The sequence below is a fragment of the Tasmannia lanceolata genome, unplaced genomic scaffold (assembly GCF_043159265.1).
Source record: "Tasmannia lanceolata isolate RefF3 unplaced genomic scaffold, GAP_Taslan_0.1 ptg000011l, whole genome shotgun sequence".
Classification (NCBI taxonomy): Eukaryota; Viridiplantae; Streptophyta; class Magnoliopsida; order Canellales; family Winteraceae; genus Tasmannia; species Tasmannia lanceolata.
This window is the reverse complement of record NW_027518688.1, coordinates 25,797,865-25,818,547: the sequence shown is the minus strand read 5'-3', so window position 1 is coordinate 25,818,547 and position 20,683 is coordinate 25,797,865. Positions and strand designations below refer to the sequence as shown.

The 20,683-nt window shown below is 38.1% G+C and overlaps 1 protein-coding gene and 1 long non-coding RNA gene across 3 annotated transcripts; one reads left to right on the top strand and one right to left on the bottom strand.

The window, feature by feature from the left end:
- The first annotated feature begins 5,863 nt into the window (after positions 1-5,863).
- On the top strand, positions 5,864-17,255 carry TOM3 (tobamovirus multiplication protein 3). The gene is made up of 11 exons (XM_077390916.1): positions 5,864-6,265; positions 6,924-7,014; positions 7,137-7,189; positions 7,289-7,381; positions 7,461-7,532; positions 14,429-14,501; positions 14,608-14,653; positions 15,497-15,560; positions 15,648-15,701; positions 15,812-15,889; positions 16,862-17,255. Exons 1-11 carry the CDS (start codon positions 6,122-6,124, stop codon positions 16,952-16,954), a joined length of 861 nt encoding a protein of 286 aa, XP_077247031.1. The 5' UTR covers positions 5,864-6,121; the 3' UTR covers positions 16,955-17,255.
- On the bottom strand, positions 8,348-18,556 carry LOC143886797 (uncharacterized). 2 transcript variants are annotated; one of them, XR_013253923.1, is made up of 4 exons: positions 18,407-18,556; positions 18,199-18,307; positions 9,884-10,025; positions 8,348-8,793 (listed from the first exon to the last, which is right to left on the bottom strand). It is a non-coding gene; the product is annotated as an uncharacterized LOC143886797 (long non-coding RNA). The 2 variants fall into 2 exon arrangements; XR_013253922.1 differs by having other exon boundaries at positions 18,199-18,291; positions 18,407-18,552.
- Positions 18,557-20,683: the final 2,127 nt, after the last annotated feature.

The following is a 20,683-nucleotide window of genomic DNA, read 5'->3' as shown; positions in this document are numbered from 1 at the left end:
CAATCTCCAAGAATTACTTTGCAATGTCAAGATTGATGCAGGTGTAACCACTAGCTCAGTTAATACCCAAGTCTAGGGAAGGATCAACTTCTTTAAGGAATTCTGTCGAACACCCTATGAAGCATCAAATTCCAATAATGATTTTATTCTAGAAGATATCAACTAGTAAAAAATCATTTAGGCCTCGGATATGGTTCAAATATGATCACTGAAACCACTAAGCTCCATAGTTTGTGATAAAAGCCAAAGGTTAGACTAAGGAATTCAACTTCCTGGACATTTTAGTACCCATAGCTCAATTGGAGACATCATAACCAATGTTGGTTCTATTATTAGAGAATAGCCATAAGGCATAGCATGATGATCTGAACCGTCCAATTCATGCCTAGGTAGCCAAATGCCTTATGGAGTGAAATTAATTCACTTTTGGTTCCATTTATGAAAACTTAATGATCAGCTATAGTGGAAATTGAGAGGGCTTTTACAATCAATTTGAACTGTCCAAAGAAGACATTTAAATTAAAATGCCGCCTTTAAACAATGGCTAGGGATTTGTTAATTTTTAAGACAAATTACATTTTTTGAAGCTAAGTCTCAAGATTAACAAAAAGATCCCCCCCCCCCCCTAAAGCATAGAGAGATAAGAAAGAGGTTGGTGGATGAAATGAAACCTAGAGTTATCGGACTGTTGGGGTGGAAGGTTACTCACCTCTCGCTGCAAAGACCAAGCAATAGTAGGCTTTTTCCCGGTTGAGAAGGAACGGCGACAACCAATTGTGGTCGTGTCAAAGGCGACTACAAGTATGAGATGGAGGGTCCAGAGACAACAAGCTTCCTCTTGCACTTTCCACCAAGACGACACAGAACTTCCAAGGTATTTCAAAACCCCAAGAAAGGAGGCTAAACAATGCAAATGAATGGCGGATGGGGCTGAAACAACTAGCAATAGGGGCTGCTTGTATTGAATTAGAATCCATTGGCATTGATTTTAGGGGATGTTGTAGATGAGGGCACAAATATAAAGTGGTTGCTGTCATTCAAGGAAGAGGGGAAAAATGATGCCTTGAAAGAGAACTAATCTAGTCTCTGATATTATCTTCAATTGAGAGAGAAAGACCAATAATGGTCTCTTGTCCAAAGTCAATCCTCTTCATACATGCTAGGTGACTCATTTTTCCATAAGGCTTGATTTGTAAGAAAGGCAACTGTCTTGATCGACCATGCAACAATTAAATTTGATTTGGCAAAATTTCCTTCCTTGCATATGACAAAAAGGTAAGCAATTTAATTGGGTTAGGTAACTTGTCTTCCTTGCCCATGGCCAACCCAACACACCAATCCAAAATTGCCTTGCTCGCCCACCATGCTATATTTAGTTAAGAAATTAATTGGCTATTCTTATGGCAACAAATCATGGCCATCCAAAATTCAAAGAAGGCACTAACAGATTTGGTCATCTCTCCTACTTTCCCTTTATAAACAAGATTGATATGGGAATATCATTCTTTACACTTTCCTTTAATCGAACTTCTATTTAGGATCCTACAGTACCTTACTAGTCCAATAACCATCATGGCCTTTAAAAATTAAAACACTTCTAATTCAATTTCTAGTGACCGAGATTGAAATCCCTAATGAGCACACAAAAATCTTGTCCTTACTTTATTTATGGCATTTGCTTAAAAGCATAGCTACTTTTAGTAAAACATCAAATACCTGATTTTGATAATGACACCCTACTAAAAAAAACTACCACTTTTAAAAATACCTTATTCTAGAGGCATGAGTTTTGGTAGGGACACTCATTTCCAAGCAAATATTCCTAATTTCGATTTTAGTAACGACACTCATTCCAAGGAAATTAATCATAAGTCCATTTGATAATAACACCCATTACAAGTAGTTAAAACATGTTCAAGCGTTGGGGCTGGGTGTTACAATTACTTTGTCTGATTAATCTTTCTCCAACATCCTTATTCCTTGGGACCTGCTCTCATCTCAACCTCTTTAGAATCAACGACTCCCCTGTAAAAACCCATATAGTTTTGCCTATTCTACGAAGAAAGGAACAGAGCCAAAGTAAAATAGGGTGTAAAACAGAGCTTACACCCATTTTAAAGTTGGAAATGGGTGTAAAATTTGTCTTACCCCCGTTTTACATCAAAAGTAAGGGAGCATAATACACGTGAATGCCATGTGTAAAGTAAGAGCAAGGAATAATGTTATTCGAGAGTGAGTGATAGTAACATTTCCCAATCTGACAAATCGAGTAATGGATTGGACTTGTTGTTGGCGTTTGGATCAATAGACCTGACCACGATACATGAGACAGCAGTGGGGCCCAATAAGTGTCGAGGAGCATAACAATGTCTTTCTTTTTAGGCTATGTTTGGCAACCGGGAATGTTTTTTTTCATGGAATGTTCCCTACCAAGTATGTTGGGAGTGTTGATGCGGTGGTGGTTTATGCTTGAAGCATTACGCCTAAGGCATCAAAGTGGAATGCCAGACACGTTGCCTCCAGCCCCTATTTATACTCTGTATATATATTAAAGGGATAAGGATGAGAAATAAGAGAGGAGGTTATGGGCTTCAGCCCATATGAGCCCAAACACCTGGTCCATTTATCTATGGGCTTATATTTGAACATATATCCAACAGGGAGGCGATGCTGGGGCGACGGAGAGAATTGAGAGGGCAATAGTAACGAGTGAGGACATGAAGGGGCTGAATAGTGAGGAGTGAGGGCATGAAGGGGCTGATTAATAAGGAAAACTAAAACTCTATTTTTAGTAGAGTATATATTTTCAGTGTTTTTTCGGCCAATCCTCACCTCAGCATCTACCTAATTAATGTTGATATAAGAAAGCCTTGACATAAGAAGCTTAAATCTTGGGGCACTCCATGACATAGAATGATCTAAACCCTTGATGGATAGGCTTTAATCGTGATAGTAACTCGACTACAATTAATTAAAAAAATATGGATCGATTCTAATAGTCTGGTCCTTGTAAATGTTATCAATGACACGTTTGGCCGCTAGGAATTGTTTTTCATGATAAATCGGGGCCTCTCAAAGTGGAGATGAGGGTGAAGTAGGCTAAAAATCAGGAAATAAAATCCTGGAAACTAGTGTCACCAGCAATGAGAATTTGCTAAAAAAATCGGAAAAGGTCGATCCGGTTTTGAGTAGATCCCTATGGCGTATTCATTATATATTAAAAGAAATATATTATCTGCTATGGATTTTGTTGTCACTCATGCCTGTCGCGAAGGTAATGTTGTTGAGCTTGGCTAATTATGCATCCAGAGGAGCTGCTGCTCGATGCGACCGACTATGTATTCCCTACTTTCGTAATAAACAATGTTGCTTTCCTTTTGGGGATCAAGGTTATTCTGTTATATTTTCATCGTATTACAGGTTAGAGGTTAGGTTCTATGTCCTCCTCTTGTATCTTTTCTTCTCGTTAACAAAATTTAGGGAAATGATAAATTCGCCCCTTTTCTTTATACAGGACAGCCGGCTCTAGTGTACGTGGCAATCAGGCCGTTAAATCCTTCCCACATGAGGTACCTCAGCCCCTCTGCAGCCATAGATGCATTGGAGCTGGCTGTCCCAAGTAGATAGATTTTTTTTTGTGGGGGGGGGGGGGGGGGGGGGGGTGTTCCCAAGTAAAGAGGGGGAGCCGCCTCAGGTTCCTAGATAAATTCTGGGTTAAAAAAACAAACTTGACTACAAACCATATTTATTATATGAACACAGCCATCCGATCAATGGCTAAAAAAAGGATCAATGATCCACATTCGATTTCAATGATTGAATGGCTAAAAAAGTTGCAACAATGTAATTTCCATGTTATCTCATACATTAAAGATCGATATCAATCTAATATCATGTACATATCATACACATCTGTGGGCCCAAGCCAAGCATACAAAAGGATTATAGTGGGTCAGCCGGGTCCTACAGATCCTCTAACTCCCAATGGGGGTTCTTGCCCTCCCTGCATTGGACTTCGCTGGTGAAAACTGTAGGTCGGTACAAATGTACTCCTCCCCTTGGGTTCCCACTCATATCCCAAAGGGCCCACAGTCCTTTTCTCCTATTGAAGCTGTTCTCCATGGAGATAACAAGCTTGAGTTTGGATAGACTTGTTATCCTCAGTCAACATTGTTCTTGAATAAAATATAGGGCTGGCAATGGGGCGGGTCGGGGCCGGATGTTGGGGTCCCCTACCCCTTCCCTTCTGCGGGGAATTTCCCCCTCCCCTCTGCGGGGATGGTGGGGAATCCCCCTCCCCTCCCCGCGGGGAATATCTAATCCCCTTCCCCTCGCCGCATCCTTCGGGGACAAAATCCCCGCCCCGCCCCAACATCACCCCCTCTTTAGTCATTGATACACTAATGCTGGGTGTCCCTAATCAACTTGATGCAATTTCAATATATAAAAATGTTATAAACTAACAATCGATAGGCTAGCTGTTAATTAAATTAGCAAGAGATTGGTATAAGGAGTTTGTCTTCTCTTCTTTATATATTGATTGAAATGTTGGGCAGCAACGAACGTCCAGATTTCACTTGTTTGCAGTGTTTTTTTACTTGAAGATTTAATAAGAGATGGCAGATCCATATTCGGTATTTGTGTGTGGACGATGGATGGATAGACCCATTGGACCGACAGTAGCTGTTGTTGGATGATGGGATTTCCGCACATTGCTAATTGGATTCGATCCAACTTCAATTTTAGATCAAGTGGTATCATAGCCTGCCACTTAGAGTACCCAACATCCAAACCCCATTTTGGATCATTAATTTTGGGAAATGTTATGAGCACTACTATATTCTGATGATCGCACTCCTGACTTTATTAAAAGTAAGGTATGGCCCGCACCATAGGATGATCCAAACCATCCATTAGATGGTGCACACCCTAAATAGGTTGCGCCCAAAAAATCATTTCCTTAGGTTGATCCTAACCCTCCGATCTGTAGAGGTACTGAATGATCCTATTCCTCTATAGATCGGAGGGTTAGGATCAACCTATGGAAATGATTTTTGGGGCACAACCTATTTAGGGTGTGCCCCATCTAATGGATGGTTTGGATCATCGTATGGGGGGGGGGGGGGGGGGCATACCATACTTTTAATAATAAAATGCAATTTATTTTAGCTACCGATGTTGGCACTACGATTTTTTGATAATTGCATACACTCACTCACTCAGCTTGTCTTTATTATTTCAACATCTATCAAAAGGTTATTATAGTTCCCAAAATCCTCTCAAAGCTAATTAAAAGGAAAAGACAAATGTTTGGGGGAATCTTGTAGCCGATCCACAGAGTTTCTAGTAATTTTCCTAAAAAAAAAAACACTTAAAATATATACAAAAAAATGGCATTGATTAACGGGGCAAGGCGGGGCGGGGAGGGGACAACTCCATCCCCTTCCCCTTCCCCTCCCCGCACCGGGAAAATTTTAAAATCCCCTTCCCCTCTCAAATCGGGGAATCCCGGCCCCAAACGGGGTGGGGCGGATCCCCGCTTTTTCGGGTGAAATTGCCAGCCCTAATAAAATATTGTGAGAACAAAATTGGTGAACAAGGAACAGGATAAAGTTATCCAAGCAGGATAGCCAATCCTAAAAACACCTTATCCAAGGACTGCTGTCCCCGTGGAGCCACGTTAACGTTTTAACCTGGTGGAGCGTATGATAAGCTGAGCTAGCAAAGTACGACTCATGAGTTGTTCACGATGAGAAACCGACACGTGTCAGAATAATAGTACAAAACGACTGGTTATTGCCGGTTATCCTTAGCTGTTGTGTCGATTTTTAAGGGCAGTAACCAAATCCAACTCAAACTTCTCATTGCCTCTATTTTTAGTCCCCTCCCACCATAATCACAACTCCTTTTGCAAATCTAACTCAACTTCTCTTTGCCTCTAAACATAATATAACTCTTAATTCCAAATCTCCTCTCTTTCTCAGACCCCTTTTTTTAATTTCCACCCCCCTTTGTTGGTTTCTCTGTTTCGGGCTTTTCACGTTCTTTCCAGAATCTCCTTCTGGATTACGTGAATTCTCGTTTGATTACAGAGGAATTTGATTTTCCTTGTTGAAATTCGATGGAATCCGTAGGAATTCAGTCTGTGATAACGATGAAGAACGCCTCTGATTGGTGGGACCAAGTGAATAATTCTCCAATTTGGCAGAATCGGATTTATCTAACCCTAGCCGGACTCTATGGATTCGTTGCGGCCGTTGCTTTGGTAAATTTTCTTGAATGTTTCGAATTAATTTGTTTTGAATTGTGATTTCACTCCTTTGTTCGGATTTTTTTTGTTCTAATTTTAAGAATCTAGCAATTTGAATTAGATTAGGGTCTCTAGGGTTTTTGGGTTTTATGTCATAGGAATTGAAACTGGTTTTGATTTTTTTGGGGTTAGGGTTTAGTAATGGGGAATTGATTTGAATTTCTCCAAAATAATTGATAGAAGGGCGAATTGATATGAATTGCTCCAAAATAATCAATAAAAGGGCGAGTTGATTTGGATTTCTCCTAAATAATATAGATAGAAAACATGTTGTTACTCTTCGAATCTGGATTACCGAACGACTTATATTCAAATAATGAAGGAAGAATGAACATCAAGAGAAGATGACCAGAAAGAAAATTGAACTTCTATTTTACTCATTCAATGTAAATTCGTTTCATGGGAAAAAGAGTAGTAGATGAGATTGATATTCCTTAAAGACTATATTGAACAACCCCGTGCATGAGTTTAGTAATTTTTACCAAAGTCTAAACTTGATTAGGCCCACCTTGGATTTTTGAGTAATTTGAAATTTTGAATAATGCTCGTACTTATTTGCTGTTCTTCCTTCATATAAATTCTTTATTAAGTATTGATTGATTATAATTTGTAGATTCAACTTATTCGAATTGAATTGAGAGTTCCCGAGTATGGTTGGACTACTCAAAAGGTTTTCCACTTTTTGAACTTTCTGGTGAATGCTGGTTTGTATCCGTTCCAAGTTTCATGTTTTGCATTCTGTAATTTTAATTTCATAGACATGAAATATTAGTATTTCCTGCCTGAAAACATTCTTATTCATGCGATGTTTACTCATGGTTTACAGTTCGATCGGCAGTCTTTGCATTCCGCCGAAGTGTGCAACGGATACACCCTGAGGTTCCCAATTGAAGCTTCTTATTAAATTTATTCTCTCTACAAAGTTTTTTATTTTATTTTGGAGTTTCTAAATGATACTTTTCATGGCCTTACCGTCAGATCATCCAACATATCCTGCTTGATATGCCTGGTCTTGCATTCTTCACAACGTACTCACTGTTGATTTTATTTTGGGCAGAGATATATTATCAGGTTAGAATCTGATCTGTTGTGGGTTACTTTGCTGATTCATGATGTTTGTACTTTCTTTTCTAACTTGGTATTTTGGCAGGCACGTGCTGTATCTACTGATGGCCTTAGGCCAAGTTTCTATACAATTAATGCAGTGGTGTATACAATACAGGTAAAGTCAGAGTTAGGTTGTTTATTAATAGTCAATGGAAGTTCCAGCAAGGGAGTGATTTATAAGTTGTACTACATAGCTTGGAAGTGGAAAGATATTTCATATGTATTGGGTTGTCTTATTCTTCTTTTGACTTGTATTTATCGGTGATAAAACATATTGAAATAGCAGAAAAAAACAATGCAGCGTAGACTGCAAATCCAGGACTCAACCGGCTGTGCCAACTTCCAAACCTTAGTGGCCCCTCACCTCTATGAGGTCTCTGATATATTTGCCATCTTTTGGTTATGACGGAATACTTCGGGAATAGTTATACTTACTAGAGACTTGACTTAGGAATAGCTACACGTATTACAGACCTGTCTTTTTGTTGTTTATTTATTTATTTATGTTCAACTTTCCGCTGTTTGTTCACTCATTTCACATTCATATCCAGTGAGCTATATCTATATGTGGCATTTAGCTCATCAATGGGACGGGGTTCTTGATGTGTATGCGTGTGTTTTTTTTGTTTTATTTCAAATAAGTAAATAATTAGAAGGTACCTTACAAAGGATAAATAATTAACTGATGATGTTTCCTATCATTCACTTGATCAACTAATTGAGGGAGCTCACCCTAGCTAACAGAATATTAAAATGGTTTCTCATACGTAGGCTACTTCCACCATTTGTAGGCATTGCACTTGTTTTTTTTAATTAAAGTTTGTTCACGACCTATTTTCCATTCTTAAATTGAGGGTTCTAGCCTTAAGTACTTAATATACTAGAATAACATGTGATATTAGGAAAAATTAGATCATTTTGTAAATCTTGGCAAGCAGGCAATATGATTTGGATGATGTTTGAAGGTGCCATCTCCTTTTGATGTATTGCAACTTACTGTGTATGAATCAACATGTATTACAACTAATTTTCTTTTACAAATAACAACTTTAGAGAAAAAGATTGGATCTAGACACAAAAGATTCTCCCTATAATTTTCATTTTGCCACATTTTAGCATAAGGGTACTTTTGGAATTTTATTAGAAGCTAAAAGTTAAAATTTAACCCTGAAGGTTAAAACCTAAAATACCTTTTACCTTTCATCACTGTTCGCCTCTTCCCTTTCATCTTTGAGTTCGAGACGGAGACTTCTCTTGGTGCTAGTTTGCCCCACACTGCTGGCACGGCACCCCATCTCCACTTCATGTCGTTGTCGTTGCTTTACTGCATGTCGCTGTATCTGCTTCACCCCACGCCGATGGCACCTGTCGTTGTTCTAGCCCACACAGATTATGTATAATTCAATATCCTCTATGGTATTGTTTCACAACTTGGATAAGTATAAAATTTCGTTATAGAAATATAGTTTTACAAACATTCTAGCTCCTAAGTGGTCCCCTCCTGACACGGGCAAAGTGAAACTAGATTTAGAAGGATCGAACCTTGGCATCCCGGTGACACAAGACGATCTATGAAAGGGAATATCTTTCAAATATCAGGCTCAGGTTCTGGTCGACTAGGGTTAGAAATAAGATGTAGGCAAAGGAAATAGGCTATGCAGGGTGTGTGGATATGAATTTACTGGAAAGAGTAGGTTATAGCAGGGAATAGAAATTTGGGTTTTGGATTCTAAATACGGATTAGATTGGAAAATTAGTAGGCTTGGAGGGCTGCAGATGTATGCCGGGAAGGTGCAGACGTATACTGGGAAGGTGCAAATAAGCATTTTTGGCAAATTATTAAACACGGGTAAATTTGAGTTAGGATTAAGATTCTTAGGGGGGGGGGATTTTTTAGGGGAAGTGGTTTAAGGATTCGAGTATGGGGATGGTGGACATGGGGTTATGATGGGGTTTTAATGTCCGGGAAAGGGACCATTGAGGATCTTGGGTGAGATAAGGTGGGCGCATGGTTTAAGGTGAAATAGGATAGGTAAAAAAAGAAGGAACACGGGTGCAGACATATGCTAGGAAGGTGCAGACGTTTTGGGCAAGATTAAGAAACGCAGTGTAGATTTGAGTTATGATTAAGATTTCTCGTGTAGGGGGGGAATTTTTAGGGGAAGTGGTTTTAGGATTTGGGTATGGGGATGGTGGATGTGGGGTTATGATGGGGTTTTAATGTCCGGGAAAGGGGCATTTGAGGATCTTGGGTGAGATAAGGTGGGCACATGGTTTAAGGTGAAATGGGATGGGTAAAAAAGAGAAGAAAAATAAGGGTTTTGAGGTTTTAGGCATGGGAAGGAATATCTTTGGTTCTTGAGCAGATTGTTTAGGGAAAGAAACCAAGAAAAGAAGAGAAAAAAATAAGAGAAATATGGATTGCTAGTAATAAAGAAATAAGATACTGATGTCAAGGCTTCACACCTAGAGTTTTTCTTGGCATCTCACCAAAGAAGCTTTTGCATCACACCAAAGAAGAAGATTATGCTAGAATTACACCAGCAATGTCGAGGCTTCACACCAAGGGAACCGTAGGCATCGCACCAATGGGGTCAAGACATCGCACCTTGAAAAACAGATATCACATGCACACAAGAGAGAAGCCTTCAGAATCTTCATTCAATCATCCATTACATCCACGAAAGAAAAGTCCCCCGAGGCTACAAACTTATAGATGAGAAAGAAAGAAAACTATAAAGTTCTAAAACTCTAACAAAAACTTACACTTTTGGACTTAAATACCCTCTACTCAACTCAACTCAACTCAACAAAGCCTTTGTCCCAAACTAGTTGAGGTCAGCTAAAATGAATCCTTTAGAAAAATTTCAGTCCAATGAATACCCTCTAATGAATTAAAATACTCATAACTCAAAGAACTTAAGTGATTTTGATGGGAAAAGACTGCTATCCCCTATGACTTAAAAAGACTCAAATAACACTTTAAAAACTTCCATTTTAAAAGAAAAAAACTCTGTAAAAACTAAATAAACTCTTTTAACATTAACGATGGGGCTCATCTTATTAACCCCTTGATTCTCCATGGCATATTGAATGGCCCCCATCGTACTAGAAAATTCTAAAACTCTGAACAAAAACTAGAAAGTTCTAAAACTCTAAACAAAAACCTACACTTTTGGACTAAAATACCCTCTAGTGACTTAAAACTCTCATAACTCAAAGAACTTAGGTGATTTTGATGGCCCCCATCATGCTAGAAAGTTTTCTAAAAAAAAGCTAGAAATTTCTAAAACTCTAAACAAAAACCTTACACTTTTGGACTAAAATACTCTCTAATGACTTAAAACACTCATAACTCAAAGAACTTACGTGATTTTGATGGTCCCCAAAGTTTTCTTTAAAAAGTCTTAAAGAAAACTAGAAAGTTCTAAAACTCTAAACAAAACCTAATACTTCTGGGCTAAAATACCCTCTAATTGCCATTTAAAACAAAAATAGTACCCTCTAATGACTTAAAACACTCATAACTCAATTTTAGTGATTTTGATTGGAAAAGACTCTGCTACCCCCTATGGCTTAAAAAGACTTAAATAACACTCTAATAACTTCCATTTCAAAAAAAAAACTCTAAAAACTAAATAAAACTCTTTTAACATTAACGATGGGTCCCGTCTTCTTAACCCCAACATACTACCCTCTTGGAAAGAGCTCGATTGGAGAAATCTGATTAATCTTCCATGTAGCCTCGAACAATGATTCATTTGTTCTTTAGACATCATGTTGTCTTGCATCATTCTTCTAGGTCACCTCAAGTTAAATCCCAAATAGAAGAGCATTTCATCAATCCATAAAGGTTCTCAATGAAGTCCCACCACAAAGCTAGAAAAGAGCCACCCATCTCTAGAAACAAAGCTCGGTTATCACAGTTCATTCCTTTGAACATGTGCCATTCTTCGTCATTCCTTCTGTTAAAGTATAAAAGATAAATAACGCCTTTCTCCAACAGCTTAAGCTTTTGGAGAAGTTGGTAAGTTAACATGGTAACAGAGCTAAAGGTCTCGAGTTCAAATCTCTCGGATAGCAAAAAAATCCACATGCAATGGTCGGCCCAAAGTGGGACCACATGTGCCACGTGTTTGCCAAGTGGGCCACACGTGCGGGGGAGTGTTAAAGTATAAAAGATAAATAACGCCTTTCTCTAACAGCTTAAGCTTTTGGAGAAGTTGGTCAGTTAACACCTTCCATAGAAATCCTATTTCTATAAGACAATATACTCACCATAAGCCGGCTACCAATTTGACATATGGCGGTCTATTAAAGGGAGTATCTTTCAAATGTTGGGCTCGGGTATTAGTCTACTAGGGTGAAAAATAAGGTATGTGCATAGGAAATAGATTATGCATGTTGTTGGTATCTGAATTTATTGGCAAGAGTAGACTGATGTACTGAGGAATAATGGTAAAAGGGTAAGTGAAAATTAGGGTTTTGAATTCTAAAAATATTTGATTAGTTTGGAAAATTATTTATGCTAGGTTAGAGTAGGTGACCTCTAAATTTGTCATTTAAAAAAAACAAGGTTAGAATAGATTTGGAGGATTGTAGACTTGTGCCGAGAAGGTGTAGAAAATGGTTTTGGGAAAGATTAAGGAGCGCGGAGTAGATTTGAGTTAGGATTACGGTTTCTTGGGTAAGGGGGAATTTTTAGGGGAAGTATTTTCAGGATTTGAGTATGGAGATGGTGGGCGTGGGGGGTTATGACAGGGTTTTAATGTCTGGGAAAGGGGCATTCGAGGATTTTGGGTGAGTTCGGTGGGTACATCCAGCCATAGAGGTAGGGTTTTGAGATTTTTGACAAGGGGAATGAATATTTTCGGTTCCTGGACAGATTGTTTGTGGAAAGAAACTGAGAAAAGAAGATAAAAATAGGAGAACAACTTATATCAAGGCATAACACCAAGAGTTTTCCTTGGCATCTCACCAAAGAAGAAGAAGAAGATTATGCTAGAATCACTAGCAATCCCAAGGCTTCACACCTAGGGAATCTTAGGGATTACACCAATGGTATCAAGGCACCGCACCTTGGAGAACAGACATCACATCTTCACAAGAGAGAAGCCGCACCTTGGAGAATGGACATCACATCTTCAAAAGAGAGAAGCTTTCAAAATCTTTTTTTTTTAATGGTCAAAGATTTCATTAAAAGCTTTCAAAATCTTTATTCAATCATCCATTCCGTCCGTAGAAGAAAAGTGCCATGAGGCCACACACACATAGAAAAAACAAAGAGAACTATAAAGTTCTAAAACGCTAAACACAAACCTAACACTTACCCTCTAATGACTTAAAACACTCTCCTCACTTCAAATTTTCATAATGCATGTGTGAAGCCTATTTTTATAATCCATGTAGATGAGCCCCAACTAGTGTCAGGATTAGACTTAGTCAATTTGAGCCGGGTAGACTTTTTCACCTTCTTCATGAAAATTTTCTAAACGATTCCGACACCAACTAGTTTGGGACAAAGGCTTAGTTGAGTTGAGAGAACTAGAGTGATTTTGATGGGAAAAGATTCTGCTACCCTCTGACTTTAAAATACTTAAAACACTTTAAAAACTAAATAAAACTCTTTTAACATTAGCGACGAAACCCAGTTTCATGACTTTTCCCCTAAATTTGAATTCATACGTATAAATGGATTCAATTGTCCCTTAATTCCCTAATTGAAAATTCTTCTTACTCTCCCTCTTTGCCCTTGCTAACTTGCAAATTACTTAAAATATGTTCTTGTTAACATTTAATTTCTTTAAAAGTCTCATGTCAGCATTTCACTTACTGCAAGAAGGTTCACATTAGCAAAATATTACCACTTTTTCATCTTGCAGAAGTTTTCTCCAAACTTCCAACCAAGCCCCCACCATTCCTGCAAACCCTACTGCCGCTACTCTCATTTTCAAAACCTAGGGTCAAAACCCCTCCAATCATTCAAACCGTTCAACCAAAACTTCTCCATGCCTTTTATCCTTAAAACAATTTTCCCATTCTCTCTCTTTCCTTCTAGAAACCTCTTCTTTTATCCCTATTTGCTCTCTTCTTAAACCTTGTGACATCTTAATCTTTTTCCTTCCCTCCTCAAATCTCACCTTTTCAATCCTGCCTCAGTCACCACCAAACTCTCCAATGATACCATCCTTCTTTGGAAGGGACAGATCTTTTTGTTGAGGAGAGAAAAAAGAATTATTTCTATACATACATACATATGTTTGCTGAGACTAAATTGCCCTTAAGTTGTTTTTCTATAGGAGACAACATGCAAGCACATTTGTCAGGGTGAAATGACCATAAAAATGGGAGATTAGGAAACAACACACACACACACAAACACACACACACACACACAGAAGCACAATAATTCCAAGTAGTTCGTGACTGTGTAATCAACATCACATTCAATCGGAAGCAAATAAAATTTGTGCAAATTACTTCACCTCTGAACTTCTTTACCTGATATTCCTAAAAAATAACACTAAAAACTAGATAGTCGGATTCCCTTATCAAGATACCTTTAGGGACTTCCCAGAATTGCTACAAAATCTTGGATTTAGTATGGTAATTCATGAAAGGCAGGCTAATGTGTTCGTGCATTATGCAGTGTCCCATTAAGTCTACTCCGGGTGCTAAGATATTATTTATCCTATACTTTTTTAGTTTAATGTTACATTCTTTGGTGAGTCCGGTGTATTTCTTATATTTAATTCCCCACCAAATTTTGTCATTTCCATTGTGTGGTCTAGCTCAGGGTTGTGTTGCAGTGTGATAATTTGGTTGTTTTACTTTTTCCCATGAAATACATTGCGTATGAATTTTCTAAATGCTAGTATTCCGGTTGCTCACCTGGCATAATTTTGTAGGACATTCTTTTCGTTCCATTATCTAACTGAAATGGTCTTTTCCCTTTTTTAACTGCCACCAAGATGGATTACTTGGATAACATTGTCATTGAACTACTCGCAGATGGCTTTGTGGTTGCTTTTGTGGTTGAAGCCTGTCCGAGTTGTGCTTATCATATCCAAGTTGTTCTTTGCAGGTGCATTTTTATTCAGTAGAGAATAATTGTATCATGTACATATAATTGATTCATAGCTTACTTAAATTGAAAATAACTATGCCACCTTTGAACATGTAATTGGCAGGTGTCTCACTGTTTGCAGCCATTGGGTTTCTTGTATATGGAGGAAGGTGAGGGTCTAGTTATTCATTTCTGTACTCACTTTTCCTTTGTTTTATGCAATCCACTTTTGGTGTTCTTACTACAAATGGTTTGCTTCACCCGTCCATGTGCCTCACATATCTTTAAGTTTGTGTGCTTCTTGTGCACTTTCACATCCTAAACATGGGCACATGAAGAAACTTCCGTGTTCTTCATTTGGCAAACTTTAAATAAACAGGTAATCCATGTTATACTCGTCTAGTAAATACGTGTAAAACTTAGAAAACTGCATTTCGTGGCACCATGAAACAAGCACTGATAGAGAAAATGTCGCACCCCAGGATTTTAACACAGACTACCCTGATTTATTCTTAATTATTACACTATTTATTTTGAACAGGTCAACCCATGTTATCAATATGCCGCATCATTAGCTATTATTAGGGAATGTCACTAGCACAAATCCCTGACGTGAATATGCCCACATTAGCCAATACTACTGAATACGAGCAAACTAGAAAAAGACTAAGAGTTTTAACACACTAAAAAACACATGCCATATGATCAGCTATAGATGTGTTTTCTAAACCAACTTGTGAGATAATGATTTTGTTTCTGAAGGTTTGACACTCCTCTCCAGGCACTGATATCAGTATGCTCCCCCTAAACCTTAAACCCTAAACCCTAACAATATTTTTCAGCACACCTTAACGCAAGTCTTGCTATCATTAGGAAAAAGTTGTTCCAAACAACTGTTCTTCCACAGACCAGGAGACTTGTATCATACATGTTTCTGAATGACATAGGCATCAAACTATCTGTATTCACATTTCCTGTTTTTCTTGTGATCTAATTTTTCCACCCTCTGATAGGCTATTTCTAATGCTGCAACGCTTCCCACTTGAATCAAAAGGGCGGCGCAAAAAGTTACAGGAGGTATATTACGTTTTCATGTTGTTCTGATGGTGTCGTTACTTATCCCCCCCTCTCTCTTTCTCACTTATGTTCTCACTGGCTTTGCAGGTTGGCTATGTAACCACCATATGTTTCTTATGTTTCTTGGTAAGATGTGTAATGGTGAGTCTGCCTCAACTCTTGGAAGTTCCGAGTAATATCTGAATACATGAACTCCACTCATTTACTGCCCATTACAATTTCCTGGAGTAATTCCTACTTTTATGGTGCAGATGTGTGTCACTGCTTTTGACAAAGCTGCCGATCTTGATGTTTTGAACCATCCTATCCTTAACTTCTTGTACTACCTGGTAAGCTGTGGTTTCTGTATGTTTTGACATTAGTAGGCAAGTAACCAGAAAACAATACTTAAAAATACATCTCGTGTTTCATGTGAACTTAATGATAGAGTAGTTTACATTTCTGGCTTACCTTCTAGTATATATATATATGTTTGAAGGCAATGATTACCTGTAGGTTCTTATACAAGAGGACACTTAGGTCATCTTTGTTGTAACCAATGGGTGGTTTCTGAAGTGGTTGTTCTCTCCTGCAAGAGTGAGTCATGAAATGGCTTTCCGTGAAATTGCCTAGCAAATCGGCAATACAATGCTCTCTCTCTCTCTCTCTCTCTCTCTCTCTCTCTCTCTCTCTCTCTCTCTCTCTCTCTCTCTCTCTCTCTCTCTGTGTGTGTGTGTGTGTGTGTGTGGGGGGGGCATTGTAACTCAAAGCAGCATTAGTGTTTTTTTATAAAATACAATATGAATTGGCCTATTTTCCTAGTGTTTTTTCTAGAATACAACATGAATTAGGCTATTTTCCTTGTTTGTGATCTCTTCGTGTTTGCAATTTCCGCTACACTACTGAAAATGTTGAGCATTTTTTTAATTCTTCAGACCCTATTTGAACCTGTCCGTGGATTGTGAATATGGATCCATAAATTTTTGGAGCACAATCATATCCTGAAATATGCATCCGTTGGATTAATTAGTGTCGAGATCCATTTTAATCTGTTAAGAGTTTAGACCACCATCCGGGTGGATAGACACACGTAATGGCTCCCACACTAGATTACTGTTTTCACTTTCTAATTAGCAATACAGGGGTGTGGTGTAGATTTGCGTAGTCCCCCAACTTTAATGGTCTAAGACTCGAGGTCCATTATCCTTTTTACGCTTATGTGTTTTCCTTTCTATTATGTAGTTTTTTTTTCTTGTAAAAAGTAGTAATTCCCACTGATGGCTAGATTGATTTTATTTTTTATTTTTTTTATTCTATTACAGGTGGTTGAGATTGTCCCTTCTGCTCTGGTTCTTTTCATATTGAGGAAGTTGCCTCCCAAGCGCGGGCTCACCCAATATCACCCAATCCATTAACAGAGGATTAGAAAAGCAGTCACATGAAAAAAAAAATAGACAGAGATGGGATGCAGCTTGTTTTTAGAGGGCCTATCTCTTCTCAATGTAGGTGCAAGCAAAAGACGAAAATACGAAGATGATAATCAATTAGATGGCTGCGGCAAAACTGCTCACATGGGTCTGGTCTTTGGATGGTTCCATATGTTTCCAGTGAACTGTATAAATTTGGAAATGCTGGATAAGGTTTGTGAAATACTCAAAGGGTTTGTGTAATGATTCTACTCTCTTTAATCTTTATGTGTTTATGACTTCCACATGACCAGTGCTTCCAACCCATGGCTTTTATGTCTGCTTGAAATGTTCTAGTATGTCAGCCCTCTGACCTTCTATAGCATACATAACTGAAATGTTTTTAATTCAGTAGATATATAGAGTGGTCAAAAGTTCAGATTCGTATTTGAACACGTTAGAGATGGTTTAAATTGTTGATCTTCAAATTCCTCAGCCCTTTAGTTTTCTTTCCTCTTCTTGGGAATGATTTCTCTATGGGTTATGGCATAGCCACTCTTAAAAATTAGGCATCTGCCAATCATGTCGTTTGTCCTGATTTCCTATTTGATCTTCCCACCTCTATCTTTTTTTCCCTTCTCTGTCAATCCTTTTCTTTTTCTTTTACCAGCCCTCGCAAAATGTTGTTTTCCTTTTTTCTCATTCAATGTATTTTTGAACTAAAAAGGATGAACAGGTGCACAGGCCACTATCTGTGATCGTTTACTTGTCCAAGTTCTCATCTAAGTGAGTTTTGTCCTTTTGAGTCAATCAGAACTCTTTCGACTCGCTCTGAGTTAAAGGAAAATTGACTGTGTCAATCATTATTTTGCCCAAGTTAACTTCCTTTTACCTTAACCTAATCCTCATCTGAATCTGAGTTTTGAACTTGCCCCTAGAAGCCTCAGCCGAGACACCTTATGATACTCCGTGTTAATCTACCTGGGCCAAGTTCTCATCTAAGTCCAGAACTAAGTTGATCAGAGGTTCAGAACTCCCTTCTTCTTGCTCAACTTAATGAAAAATTGATTGTATCAATCTATTATTGTGTTTGCAAAGGGAAAATATCTCAAAAAAATAATAATAATGACCCCTCTTGCAGTACAGCAGCATATGTTGCAAATGTGCAATAAAAGATAGCATAGAAAATAGACCACTTTACATCCAATCAGGCCCTAAACTCTTTCATGAAATGCTACTAACAGTCAACTAACCTGGGTCCGGTCGCATTTTAGTTTCCCCTGAAAAATTAATTGGATTAGGCCGGAATCCAGTCCAATTTCAAGGTTGAAGCTCAACCTGGAAACCTGAAAATTCGCAACCCTATGTACATACTTGGCAGGAATTTCAAACAATCAACTAAGCAAGGAAGAACACTTCCAAGTACTTCATGAGAACAGGAAGAAAAAATCATGGCTAAACCTGTAGGGAGGAAAGGAATTTGTTGATCACCAATCAAAGAAATGGTTTCTTGCCTCTGATTATTTCGCACCTGTTAGGAATTGATATAAAAAAATATGCATGAGATTTGGGATATGTATTTAGAAGGGTGGATGGATTGGATATGACCTCCACCTTCTTCATCCATGCCATCTACCAGTCAGTTTCTTTGGCTTTGAATGATAGGTATCCTATTTTGCTGTTAATATTCATTATTTCACAAAAAATAATAAGGAAAAAAAAAAAAACAGAATTATAAAAAGGTTTCAATTATATTTTTCCTTAGGCCCTGTTTGGATTGGAAGAAAAACATTTCTGATGGAGAATTCTTTCTTGGGAAGATTTTGTCTATCCACGATTTAGAGGAAAATGATATGTTTATTGTTGATTTAGGTGGATATTATGATGGTTTTAAATTTCAACCGAAATCCAAAATTAATTTCGGATTTCGGTGGAGACTGACACCGAAACCACCAAAAACCGAAACAGTCATTTATTTCGGCCGAAATTTCACACAAAATACAAGTTTTTTTTTTTTTTTTTTAATATTATACCGAAATTTCGGTAATGTCGGCCGAAATTTAATATTGAATAAAATACCATTTTCTTTGTGGTACCGGATTTCGACCGAAATTTTGGAATTTCAGGGTCCGAAACTGGTACCGAAACCGAAATTTTATGCCTTGGCTATTATCAAAAATTGAGGATCACTCTAAGTATTAATTGAACAGGTTGTTATTCTAAAACATTACTTTATGATCCCATGGGATCTTTGGCAATGAAAATTAAAGAAACACAACAATTTAACGAGATGGGTTAGACTTGGATATACTTTTCAACATGGCAGAGCTTGTAATCCGACGAAGCCGCGGTTCTTTCCCGAGCACAACAGAAACGCCCCTTGTTCTTCTCTTCGTTGTACCTCATCACTAGGCTTATGGGAAACCTTTCTTATGCACATGAGCACTCTCAAGGAGAGTGGAATTGTGGTAAGAGTAAGAGGGACCAAGAATCTTTATTTATAAGAGGAGAAAGCACCCATAGAACTTTCTAATCTAATCAATTTTCGTTTGGCATCTTTGGGACAAAAATTAGCAAGCCGTTGGTGTTTATTTTGAGCCCAAAAACCTTCCCAAACATTGATGATTAGTTGCCAAAGAGAAGGGTTGCCTTAATGCAAGGCCGTGCACAAGGTTAGCAAGTTCCAAAGATAAAAACTTCTAACACAGCTTGGTTCAGCTTATCTTTTTTGGTGTGTAAAAATGTAGGAAACTTCCATTTCAAAAAAGAAAAGTAGGAAACTTCTAAAATATTTTTCCTTTCCAAACCTTTCTAGAAAATTCCTGCAATCCAAAGAGAGCCTCAGGTTATCAAAATATGGGGAATGGAAAGGTCCAAGGTGAAAGTGGGCCCGTCACCATCTGATTCTTGAATGAACCACTGGATCATTTCTTATAAGAATTGGAATGATTCAACGCATCATATTATGTTATTATCCCCATTTTTCAATCTCACCTAGACTTTGGATTTGCCAGACCCGCTTTGAATTACCGGGTATATAAGAAATTGCTTGCATAGAGACTTAAAGCTATGAGTATCAATGAATCCGCATCCAATCTGATTATAAGATACTAAGTGAAGAGAGTCATAAGTAGCTCAAACATAGGTAAAAAATAATTTGTGTTTTGAGCGGAGTATCCCCTCTCGGCCTCTCTTACCTTCCTCACCATTGGCTAAGTTAATATTCCATGGAAAATAAAATTAATGGTTACCAAACATGGCCATAAGAGATCAAAATTTACGATTTGCATAGATATTGTAGATTTAGCATAAGTTGATCATGGCTTATGATTCACTTGTTTTCGCAGGAAAGGAAAAGAAAAGGTTTCCCGGAAATCTGACGTGGCATTAGGAAAAGAAATCCAGGGAAACTGTGTAGGAAAATGTTTCGTGAGAAACTGCTTGCCCACCTTTTTTCACTAGTTTTCCCGGGAAAGCAAATCCCACCAAAATAGTGGGATTTGATTTCCCACACTTGTGAGAAAAGAGACATTTCCACATCATTTTTGGCAATTTCCATGTCATTATTTGACATTTTCCACCTAGACTTGTTACTTTCTCAGGAAAGCAAGTGAACACCAGAATTCTGTCTTGTCAAGGTCTTGGGAAAAAAGAGGTTGTTTTTTAGGGATTTGCTTTCCCGGGAACGCAAGTGAACAGAGCCTAAGGGAGATTATACGATAAAAGGGAATACAGACA

Excerpts from the sequence above, each read along its gene's own strand:
- TOM3 (XM_077390916.1), top strand. The coding sequence starts at position 6,122 with ATGGAATCCGTAGGAATTCAGTCTGTGATAACGATGAAGAACGCCTCT. Across the intron at positions 7,382-7,460 it reads GGGCAGAGATATATTATCAG|GCACGTGCTGTATCTACTGA; the intron begins GTTAGAATCTGA and ends GTATTTTGGCAG. Across the intron at positions 15,702-15,811 it reads TCTTGGTAAGATGTGTAATG|ATGTGTGTCACTGCTTTTGA; the intron begins GTGAGTCTGCCT and ends TTTATGGTGCAG.